The sequence below is a fragment of the Bufo bufo genome, chromosome 3 (assembly GCF_905171765.1).
Source record: "Bufo bufo chromosome 3, aBufBuf1.1, whole genome shotgun sequence".
Classification (NCBI taxonomy): Eukaryota; Metazoa; Chordata; class Amphibia; order Anura; family Bufonidae; genus Bufo; species Bufo bufo.
Window position 1 is genome coordinate 542,603,059 of NC_053391.1, and position 12,706 is coordinate 542,615,764.

The following is a 12,706-nucleotide window of genomic DNA, read 5'->3' on the forward strand; positions in this document are numbered from 1 at the left end:
TATTGTGTTGGACTAAGCTATTTGGTTCTGCTGGGGAGATATTTTGTACCGCAAAATATGGTACTGCTAGCCCAGCCTACCTGTGTTAGTCCTGCATTCTGTCAATTTAGGAACACCTACAACATGGGGCAACTTTAAAAAAAAATCCAGGGCCACTTTAAGTTCCCAGTACACCCCTGCCAGGTAGTATGGTGAAGTCAGTGCTGGCTCATTGCTGTGGCCTGCATCTCCTCTCCTCAGTCTCCTCCTCTGTATCATAATTAGAGGTGACTGGAGGAGGTGGATAGAATGTAGCAGCTGGTGCTGGCCACCACTGAGAGCAGCTTCTGGGGAGGTATTTTGTGTTGCTGTGGCAGTATTTTCTGCTGCACTGTGGTATTTGGATCTGCTGAGGTGGTATATTGTGTTGTACAATGGTATTTGGTTCTGCTGGGGAGGTATTTTGTGTGGTACTGTGGTATTGCTGACCCTACCTATGTGTGTTGGCCCACTTACGTGTATTGGTTTTGCCCCAACCTAGCTTTGTTGGCCCTGCCTTCTGTCAGTTTGGACCTGCCTACAATATGAGGCCACTTTTAGTTTTTTCCAGGTCCACTTTAAACTCCCAGTCTGTCCCTGGGATCTTCCCACATCTTACATGTGTATAGAGCTTGCATTGGAAACATGCCTCATGTCTCCACTCTACACAGGCATTAGTAGACCATGTGCATGGTGCCATAATACAGCATCTGATTGAATGTGCCATGATTTATTTTTAAATTGCAGTATTTTTTATGAGCCACATAGACTCATGTGGTACCTGTAGGCTTTCTAGTGCTTCTAGCTTGTATAAGAAAATGCTATCTATTCCCCCCTAAGACCTCCTCCCTAACAGTGGTCTTTCACTGTAAGCTATGTTTGCTAAAAGGAAGGAACCAGTGAATGAATGGTTCTGCTGTCTAGACTACAGCAAAACCTTGCTCTGTGTGTACTTGACAACATCTGACCCTCAGAAAAATGTGGGAGGAAACCTTCTAGGGGACTAAAATGAAGAATGTGTCCTGTATGAGTCTCCTCTGCATTCTAGAAGTGAGGGAAGACCACAAAGCGAGGGTGGTGCTGGGGAGGTTGTGCACAGGGTGCTGCACAAGGGGGAGGAGATGCTGTTGGCTAGTGGTAGGTGGGCAGGTGCTCCTTACACTTTTGACTGACATGCAATGGTCACATGATTTTCTCCTGTCCTGCACAAGTCGTATAGTTGAGTTGGGGACTCAGATTGGGACCAGCAGTACACAATGGCAGACACTTCGGAGAAAGTTCCTATAGCCCTAGCAGGACCTGAGGATGTGGAGCAGTGCCTTCCTCCAGTGAGTAGTACCCTATGCAGAACCTATCCAAACTTTTGGCACAGGGGAAGAGGGCTATTAGTTTACTTCAACTCCACTGAGAAAATCAAATGTAATCTAATCTAGAAGATGGACAGTAGTTTATTTAAAGGACATCAGGCGTTGCAGGATCTGTCTTACAGGCATATTGCTGATATTTCTTCCTGAAAGTTAAATGTCAGTCCTGCTTTAGTTGTCAGGGTGTTTTTGATTTTACCATTCAGAGCCATGCAGTGATTTAATATTGTCATGTTCATATTTTAATTGCGGCAATTGTCTTTTACCCAAAGGCTGTATTGTCACCTTTGTCAGGTTTCTAGCAGTTTTAGATACCCTATATCTGTCCAGTTGCTGTGGGACTATAGGTCTCAGCATGCACTGTCAGCCTTTTAACAAAAAGAACAGCCTTCCCTACATCAGGCTTCAGCACTAACCCACAGAGGTCTCAAATGCAGGTAAAATATGTAAGCATCTGCAGAGAAATGACTGTGAAGAAAATGAAATACTGGCTCGGTTATTTGGGAGTTGGATTGTGAGAAAGAAAGACGTAAACTTGGAAAGGTTAGAGCAATTAATTTCTCCGTAAATTCACATTCCCATATGCCTGGCATAAAGAGCAGTTGTGAAAATGTTTGCATGGGGAAGGTAGGATTTTGCTAGGTGTTTTCTGCAAGATTGAGGTTTGATTTCTGTTTACCACCAGAGAAAGGTTAATTAGATCCCTTCCTGAACCCCCAGCATGTGCAGACATTAATATTAGTATCTCCCCCCTATTAATAGACACTTTAGTTTTATTATTGTTATCATTATAACTAGAAATATGTCCAGAGTTGATATTCATGGTTGGGAGCTGTATCTCAATGTGACAAACTTTCAGTGGTCAGTAGTCATTGCAGGACTATTATGTCCATGTAATTGGAAATCCATAACGTTTTGAAGAAGCTTGACTGATACAGCACTGGCATATTATAATAGCAATCTATACACAGGACAGGAAAGGAGTCACACCACTACCCTCCTCCGAAAAACTGAAAAAAGTTTTTTAGGGTGTGTTGTTTTTTTTTTAAATCGCTGTAGTTTTTTAGTTTTTCATTCAGTTTGTTTAGCCAAAGCCAGAAGTGAATTCAAAAGGCATGAGAAATATAATGAGAAGATTTATACTTCTGCTTTCTGCTGGATCCACTTCTGGCTTAAAAAGACACACGAGTACACTTAAAGGAAATGTGTCATCAGAAAATGACTTTTTTTTCCCATTTTCAATGTCATTATCTATACAAAAAATTATTAATAACAACTACATTGTAGAACCACCCTTAAAGAAGTAAATCTAGTATATTTGCCTGGAACCACTGCTATGGGAACCCATTGTGGTACTGCATACTGTGACCACAACGTTTCCACGGCCAAGTAGTATAAAATGACTAGCAATAGTGATGAGGATCTGGAAAAGGGCAGAATAAATGTTTCATAATGTTCCCCCTAATTCAGTGATCTAGAGATGGATCACCTTACTGACATCTAATAGCATTATGTAAAGAGGAACTCATCTTCTACGTGTCATAAGATGTCATCATTGAGGCCCATGAGCACTGACCCTTCTTGAAGCCCAAAGTTTTGTGCACTTATGGAGATTTCTGGAAACAGAAGTCTCCTAATTCTTGCAATACCATTTACATTGGTTGACCATGAAGCTTTCCATCTTTGAATGAGATCATTCTTGCTTATACCTAGAGTTGAGTGAAGCTTATACAATTGTAACCAGTCTAGAAAACTCTCTTTCTATAAACCCTAGACGTTTCACTAAAGCTACTTTCAGTGCCCACAACACTGCCATACTGCCATGTATGTTGCATTAGTATTTCTACATCAAAACCAGGAGTGGGTCCAGGACACAGAAGAGGTGCACATCTTATCCCTTTCTCTCTGTAGGTTCCACTTCTGACTTTGGCTTATAAATACTAATGCAGAATATTGACCAAATTACTGCCATGTGAATGGGGCATTAGGGTATGTTTGCATGCAGCAGATTTTTTGTAGCAATTTCTACGACTGAAAAAATACTATTATATACATCTATGGGGATTCTTTATTCAAACGTCTTCAAGCACCTTTCATATGAATTGGACAATAACAAATGTCTTCAAGAAATCTGCCATCCTATCCTAATGCTGACATGTTGAGGTAAACTGTCTGAACAGGGGAGAGATTTGTGCTGCATTATTCAGCTCGCATGAGGTATCATATAGACCGAATACAATTGTATTACCTCCCTTCTAGTATTAGATCTGTACAGGAGTTGTATGTCCAGGCTGCGATCCAGCAAATGTTTACTGACATTAGAGAGCTTGGAAATGGTGAATGAATTTAAATGCAAAGTACAATGAAACCTCTCAGAAAAGTGATCTTCTAGGCTGATGGTATTCTCAGAGAAGATGCAACATATATGGTGGAGCAGAAAATCTGTCACAGGAAATATCATCTAGATTAGAGGGTGGTCTTCTCAAATGAGTGGTCTTTAGGAAAGGTTTCACTGTACTCTGAACAGTTCAGAACTTTTCTACATACAGAGATTAGAAAACTGGAAAATTCTCTTTAATTCAAATGCATAGTAGCTCAAGAAAGCTGTTGGAGATGATAGATAGATAGATAGATAGATAGATAGATAGATAGATAGATAGATAGATAGAGAAATTCCACGCAGTTCAGCAGTCATGTACTAGACCTTTTTTTAGGGAGTGCCATGGAATTTCGTCTTCTATTTGTCTGGAGGTTTGATCACTTCTGCAGCCACTGGCACACCATCTGTACTTTATTTCAGCAGTGCTGCTCTAGTTTTTCTTTGATTAATAGATGGATAGATAGATATGAGATAAATGGATACAAGATAGATAGATAGATAGATAGATAGATAGGAAGATAGATAGATAGATAGATAGATAGATAGATAGATATGAGATAGATAGATAGATAGATAGATAGATAGATAGATAGATAGATAGATAGATAGATGGGTGGATAGACAGATATGAGACGGATAGATAGATAGATAGATAGATAGATAGATAATGTATGGATAGACATATATGAGATTGATAGATAGATAGATAGATAGATAGATAGATAGATAGATAGATAGATAGATAGATAGATAGATAGATAGATAATAGAGTTTGATTGAGCTAGACATATCTGCATATCTGCTGTAAGGGAACATGGTGGTCTTAATAGTCTAAATTTCCTTTTAGGTCAGTTTTTGGTTTGGAGATATGGTTATTGCTGTACTGAATGGTTATTCACTGGTGTGTTTCATCCACTTCTAGGCTTATACAGCAATTACAGTGAAGCCATCCAACAGTGGTCGTCTTCTCCGAATCGGGGCCGTGGTGCTCATCTCGGGGGCTCTTCTGCTTCTCTTCGGAGCAATCGGTGCATTCTATTTCTGGAAAGTAAATGATAAACATGTAAGTCATGGGATGTCTGCATGTCACAGCACCGAATGGCGGTGGAACATTTATCCCACTTTCTAAAACTCTGCATTATGCCCCTCAGCAGCAGACGTAGCAGCCACACGTTTACAAGGTGCCTAAATAAGAGAAGCCATATTTCCTAAGTGACTGGGACAAGTACTCTCTCTCTGAACTGACGGAGAGAACATGTAGAATGCTACACACAGCAGTGCCACAATACATGGGAATATGATCCCCCATGGCTCCAGCCACATTCTGCAGGCAATGAATAGGCACTTGACCTGCAGACTTGTATTATGCTATTTTAATCAAGCATTAATCTCCTGATGCATGTGCATAGCTGCACAGAAGTGGATATGTCAACCGTGCTGGCAAGATTTTCCATTAGACTTCTTATTAATTTCAGGATTCTTGGAGATGTAGAAATAAATAAAATAATAACATTTAACCTGACTACAGATGGCAGGCTTAATTGGTGGCAACATAAATACATAAATTAGGAAAATGGAGCCTTATAGCTTTAGTGGAGAAACAAGTGTGACTTGTCACAATAATTGGCTTTAGAGGGATAATTCGCCACAAGTAAAAAGCTGAAGATTCTTTCTCCGTATAAAAAATATCCAGTATTTAAAAAGATTTTTTTTTCACTAAGTGATTGTGTTGTTTCCTATAAAGTGTGAGAGCTTTTGACGTGCCTTCAAGGATCTGTGCAGGGTTGGCTTCCTCTTGCTGTGTTGCTTATGGTCTAGTAGGCTGAGCCGGGGTCAGTGGTGACTGCTCGCAGACAAAAGCCCCTTTATGTCGGACTCAATCAGCTCTTGTATATTGGCCAGCTACCTCCCCCAGCGCTCCCTCACTCAGCCGCATGCTATAAATGCAGTACAGTATTTCTCAACCAGCCGGGATGTGTTTTTATAAACCAGCCAAACTAATGTGCATTTTGTCTTTTGTGCATAGAACTACATTGACACATCTGATAATGTCATGGAGCATTTGCCATTGACCTCATTCAGCTATATATGCCTTGGATATTAAAATACACGTGTTCTCTGGCAAGTACCTAAGGTGCAAATAACACATTTGGGTTTTATACGCAGTGATTTTAAGAAAAAAGTCACAGTTTTTGTGGCAGTTTTCCTTGCAGTTCTTTTCAGTCAAAGTCAAAAGTGGATGCGAAAGGAATAATAAATACTCTATAAAGGATAGACTAGGCTAGGTTCACATTGCCTTTTAAATTCCCATATTCTGATTCAGTATAGGAACAGAATACCAAAATTGCCGGTGAGATTGGGTAATTCCGGTGTTCTGTTTCTATCCTGGATCAGAATATGGGTATTTAAATGGCAATGTGTACCTAGCCTTATTCTTCTCCTTCCTTCTGCATCCATGTTTGGCTTTGGCTACAAAAAACTGGATCAAAAACTACAGTGTTGTTTTTCCACAGTATAAAACCTTACTAAGGGTGTATTCACATACAGAGGCAGATTTACTAACACTGATTTAGACAGCGACTAGACAGTCTAGCAATATTCCAGATCTATCACAGTGGTTAATGCTGGATGATAAATCTAGCGCACCTTTAGACTGTCTAGTCTACATTTATACTATGAGGCCAGTTTCACACAGTCAGGCCTCGTTCACATTCCCGTGCCCATTTGAATGGGGCTGAACCGCAGTACCAAGTACAGCCGCTATACAATGTACGGAACAGTGATTGGTTGTGAGAAGGCCTCAGTGCTCAAAGGAGCGCTGGTGCCTTCTCAAACAGCTGATTAGTGGGGGTCCCAGGTGTTGGACCTCCAGGGATCAGATACTGATGACCTATCCCCTCGGAAACCGTTTTAAGCCACATTAAGCCTTGCCTACTTTCATCTAAGTCACACCCCTTCACTTAGCATGGGAGAAAAATAGTCTAAAACCCTTTATATATGTCATGTATGGAATGTGCACAATAGTAAATCTGCCCACTGTATATTTTTTTATGAAAAATGCAATGGGATTTGTGGCAATTTTATTATATTTTTTTCACTTTTTAAGCAATAACCTTTGAGGCAAGATTTTAGCTGTTTGGGAATTATGAAACACACTACACACAGTTAAGGTAGATTTATCCAAACTCGTTTAAAAGAAAACTGACTTTCTATGTTGCCCATAGAAACCAAAAGGATTGATCCTTTTATTTTCTAAAGGAGCTCTGAAAAATAAAAGGTGGAATCTGATTGCTTGCTATGGGCAACTAAGGATACTTTCACACTAGCGTTTTTCTTTTCCGGCAGAGAGTTCCGTCCTAGGGGCTCAAATCCGGAAAAGAACTGATCAGTTTTATCCTAATGCATTCTGAATGGAGAGAAATCTGTTCAGGATGTCTTCAGTTCAGTCTTTTTGACTGATCAGGAAAAGGATAAAACTGCAGCATGCTACGGTTTTATCTCCGGCCAAAAAGACTTGCCTGAATAGGATCCGTCCTTCCGGTCTGCGCATGCGCAGACCGAAAAAAGGTGAAAATAATAAATGCCGGATCCGTTTTTCCGGATGACCACGGAAAGACGGATCCGGCATTTCAATTCATTTTTCTGACTGATCAGGCATTTTTCAGATCCTGATCAGTCCTACAAATGCCATCAGTTGACATACGTTTTGCCGGATCCAGCAGGCAGTTCCTGCGACGGAACTGCCTGCCGGATCACTCTGCCGCAAGTGTGAAAGTAGCCTAAGCCAATTTTCCTTTACATCAGTTTTCGTAAAGTTCCTCCAGTGTGTTTTTGTGTGTGGTGTGTTTTTGTCGTGCATTTTTGAAAGTTTCTGTAAAAACACAGCATCCTTTTTCTGTCGACTTCTTTATACAAAAATGCACGAACAAAAAAAAATCAAAAAAATACTTTAAGCACTGCGTGAAATTCATGGTGCTTCCAACAAGCCAAATGAAAGTGTGGAAGCCTTAGGTCATCTGCACATGTTGCAGAATACATGCGTTTTTTTCCACGCGGATTCCTGCACGGACACACTGCAGACGATGCAAAATCCGCAGGATGTTACTTATGTTTGTGGTTTTTGATGCGGATTTCACCCTTTTCAAAGGAAGGTTGAGATCTGCAGCAAGAGCACATCTGATCCACAACAAAATCCGCAATTAGAAATTGCAGATTTTGGCGCAGAAACTGACAAAAATCTGCTTGGTAATTTGCGCGGATCTTATGTGCGTTCACTGCATCGGGTGCAGGTGGCCTTATGGAGCCAATGTCCTAATATTAACACTTCAGCAAAACTAAATTTACTGAAAACTGTACTGAACTGTAGGGAAAGTCCTTCATTCTACATCTAGAGAGCTCTAGTAGTGCACTGCAGCGGTAGGGTAACCCATTAATAAAATCCATTCTACATGTTAGCTTCTTTATTTAACGGATCATTGTTCCTCTCACATTCATAAATCATCACTGTCTGTTTACTGCGGATAAAGGACAATTGGGACACTTCTAGGGGATAATTTACAACCAACCGAATCCAAATGAGCTCAGATTACTCATGTCATGTTTACTCCAGTCATTTGGTATTTACTTGCTACATTTTACTTGGGTTACATCTGAGAAGGTGATACCTAAAGTCTACATCACGCAGGGATCATGGACAGTGAGATTTTCTGTAGTGAAAATATTGTATGATACATTATCACATCAAGGAAAGCAAATGCAGATGAAAGGAATTGCTACTAAATTGAACCTGTCAGATACGCAACTGGCTCTATGTTTGTGCCACTCCCTGTCATTGTACCCCTCAGATGCCGCGTTGATAGCTGATCATGGCATCTGACATCAACATTAAAGTGTAAAATAAAATAAAATAAAAATTTTAAAAAAATTATACTTACCTCATCCATTTGAACAAGAAGAGCCAGCCTCTGCCATCTTGATTGAGGATCCGGAGCGCAATCTCGCATGGCCCGTGATGGTGGCCGGCGTGGTGATGTCATTCAATCAAGATGGCGGTGGCCGGCTCTTCTTGCTCAAACGGATGAAGTAAGTATGTTTTTTTTTTTTTTTACCGCCATTCAGGGAAAATCAATTTGTTACCATGAAGCACAAGGAAATTCATCTTTGCAGCTAATTGAATTTTCCCTGAAATTCGGATCGAAGTCCACTTCGGACTTCGATTCGCTTAACACTAGTCTAGTATACCCTGTGCAAGCTTCCAATACCATATACTTACAATACCAATATCAGCTTTATTTCATAGATACAGTGATAGTTCTAGCCATAGGGAGGAATGTACTGAGACTGGTATTAACCCCTGGCATACAATGTACCAGAATTAGGCCTTATGCACACGACCGTTCCGTTTTTTGCGGTTCGCAAACCACGGAATCCACAAAAAACGGAAGCCGCCCGTGTGACTTTCGCAATTGGTGGCCCATTGTAGAATTGCCTAAATTGCAAAACGGACAAGAATAGGACATGTTCTATTTTTTTTGCGGGGCCACGGAACAGATCAACGGATACGGACAGCAGACGGAGTGCTGTCCGCTTCTTTTGCGGCCCCATTGAAGTGAATGGGTCCGCATCCGAGCCACAAAAACGGCAGCTCGGATGCGGACCCAAACAGCCGTGTGCATGAGGCCTTATTAAGAGATAATAATGTAAATGAGCAAAGGTGCTGGAGAAGATTTCTGGTCTAATGTGCGCAGTGGCATTGCTAGGGCTGGTGTCACCCGGTGAGGTAGAAAATGGTGTCACCCCCTGCCCCCCCCCCCCCCCCCCAAGGCACCCCCAAGCAATAATTTTTTAGCCATATATGGGGGCTATGGGGGTGCTACTGACGCAGGGGGCATCTGTTAGCTCAGCAGATTCGCCCCCCAAAGCTTAGAGCCCCAGCACCCCCTTTCCCCCCTGCTGGCAGCAGCTCACCTAGGTCAGGTGCACTCCGCTTTCGCTGGCTGACAGAGACACCAAATGCTGTTCAATTTCTTCTGGTGACCGCTTCTTCGTGTGGTCATCGTGTTCTGACCTGTTGTGTTTTATCCTAATGAGAAAGATTTCATAATAAGGATTTGGAGAAGGGGCAGAGGGATAGCAGAGCAGGGAGAGGCTGGTGCTGATACTAGGGGGTCATACCATGGGGGAGTAATAAAGCCCACCATAATGCCCCCCCCAGTAGAAATAATTCTCCTTATAATGTGACAGTGCAATAAATACCACCTTGTAATGCCCCCAGTTGAGCTAATGTCCCCATAGTGCTCTCCCCCCTACTAATAAGAGCACCCCCCATCATGTGCCAGTAATAAGAGCCTCAGCCCCTCATCATGTGCCAGTAACAAGAGCCCCCCCAATCATGTGCCAGTATCAAGAGCGCCCCCCATCATGTGCCAGTAACAAGAGCACCCCCCATCATGTGGCAGTAATAAGAGTACCCCCCCATCATGTGCCAGTAACAAGAGCCTCAGCCCCCCAATCATGTGCCAGTAACAAGAGCCCCCCATCATGTGCCAGTAACAAGAGTCCCCCCATCATGTGCCAGTAACAAGAGCCCCCCCATCATGTGCCAGTAACACGGGTCCCCCATCATGTGCCAGTAACAAGAGCCCCCCATCATGTGCCAGTAACAAGAGCCCCCCCATCATGTGCCAGTAACAAGAGCCCCCCCATCATGTGCCAGTAACAAGAGCCCCCCCATCATGTGCCAGTAACAAGAGCCCCCCCATCATGTGCCAGCCCCCCATCATGTGCCAGTAACAAGAGCCCCCCCATCATGTGCCAGTAACTAGTATTGTATATAAAAAAAGAAAAACAGTTATACTTACCTCCATGTCAGCGATGCGATGCAGGCCTCTTCCAGCCTGTGTCCCGCGCTGTACGGCTCAAGCGGCGCGAAGATGTAATCGAGCCTCCTGCACTGGCCTCTGATAGGCTGCCGGCCTAGTGCCTAGCATGGGAACAGGGAAGGGACACGCCTCTCCCTCCCCTGCCCCGCTGCAGCATCCATCTGTATTGCTGTCCTGAGGACGGCGATACAGATGACTATGGAGATGAGCGCTTCCACAATGGAAGCGCTCATCTCCCTGTGCCCTGCCACTGCCGCCATCAGACTGGTGTCACCCCATCACTGGTGTCACCCGGTGTGACCCTCACAACGCCACTGAATGTGCGCCGTTTTTCTGCTGCACATTTGTTAAATGAGTTGGGTCAACAGATGTCCCTCCCTCAGCATGCCTCCTCCCACCCATGCCCTTCTCGCTTTTTGTAAAAGTAGCAAGGGACGTGATAAAGGGAAAACGTTCCAATTTGTGGCACAAAATAGCCCTTGCACCAAAATGTGTGACTTTTGTACACCAGAAAAGTGTTGTACAATATTGATACATTCCCCCATAGTGATGGCAATAGTACAAATTCTAGTGATGCATAGACATTGTAACATTAGATTAATAGTGCATACAGTGCTATAAAGCATCCAAGCTGTAACTTACATTTCCCTTATAAATGCTGTTTGTAGTTCCCAGCTAAGTAATGCATGCATTGTTCCAAGGGTTTCTCTAGAAAAAGACTTCCTTATAGTGCCCAAATAGAGCCATACACTGTCCAAATATTCCATAGGATGCTATACACAATTTCACACTTACGCACATTGGCTAGGCATAAATTCTGACAGAGAAACATCAATGTCATCTTGCTAACCTGTGTTCTGTATGTGGCACATGGACAGCATGGACCATAAAGGCCTTGGCTGTGTCTGCATTGTGGGTTAGTGTAGCAGGGAGTGGTTATTTGTCTGTAAGGGAGCAATCAACACCAGTACTCCCCCAGTTTATGGGTTTGGCAGGGGTGTTTATTACATATATTCTTCTTGACTTCTGGTTAAATATTTTCATGTAGGGTCTAATGTAGTGTGAAAAAAGGGCTGGGCACACTCTGTGCTTATATAAAATCAGCAGACGGTACTTTCTTGTAAATGAAGAGAAAGAAAATCATAAGCTGTGTAATTACAAATATACGAACACAACCTTTTGTAATAACAATAATAAATCGATAACTCGAGTCAACATATTAAAATGAGTATACCTGAGTAGCATTTGTAGGCAAGTGTTGGGTTTAAAGATGTGCCAATTTGATAAATAAGGCTCAATGTACACCAACGAAGACTCCAAATATTACCCAGGCTCACAATACATTTTTCCCATTTCTGTATTCTACTAAACAGAAAATAATGAGGAATCAAATATACACTGCGTGCAGAATTATTAGGCAAATGAGTATTTTGACCACATCATCCTCTTTATGCATGTTGTCTTACTCCAAGCTGTATAGGCTCGAAAGCCTACTACCAATTAAGCATATTAGGTGATGTGCATCTCTGTAATGAGAAGGGGTGTGGTCTAATGACATCAACACCCTATATTAGGTGTGCATAATTATTAGGCAACTTCCTTTCCTTTGGCAAAATGGGTCAAAAGAAGGACTTGACAGGCTCAGAAAAGTCAAAAATAGTAGGATATCTTGCAGAGGGATGCAGCACTCTTAAAATTGCAAAGCTTCTGAAGCGTGATCATCGAACAATCAAGCGTTTCATTCAAAATAGTCAACAGGGTCGCAAGAAACGTGTGGAAAAACCAAGGCGCAAAATAACTGCCCATGAACTGAGAAAAGTCAAGCGTGCAGCTGCCAAGATGCCACTTGCCACCAGTTTGGCCATATTTCAGAGCTGCAACATCACTGGAGTGCCCAAAAGCACAAGGTGTGCAATACTCAGAGACATGGCCAAGGTAAGAAAGGCTGAAAGACGACCACCACTGAACAAGACACACAAGCTGAAACGTCAAGACTGGGCCAAGAAATATCTCAAGACTGTATTTTCTAAGGTTTTATGGACTGATGAAATGAGAGTGAGTCT

The 12,706-nt window shown here is 42.3% G+C and overlaps 1 protein-coding gene across 1 annotated transcript in view; it reads left to right on the forward strand.

Annotated features, from left to right (window-relative positions):
- The first annotated feature begins 1,221 nt into the window (after positions 1 to 1,221).
- Positions 1,222 to 12,706, forward strand: part of CNMD (chondromodulin) — a 94,311-nt gene continuing 82,826 nt past the window's right edge. Inside the window, exons 1-2 of the mRNA XM_040425387.1 lie at positions 1,222 to 1,346; positions 4,685 to 4,825. Of these exons, the coding sequence (XP_040281321.1) occupies positions 1,275 to 1,346; positions 4,685 to 4,825 (213 nt within the window). The 5' untranslated portion in view covers positions 1,222 to 1,274. The remainder of the gene's footprint in view (positions 1,347 to 4,684; positions 4,826 to 12,706) is intronic.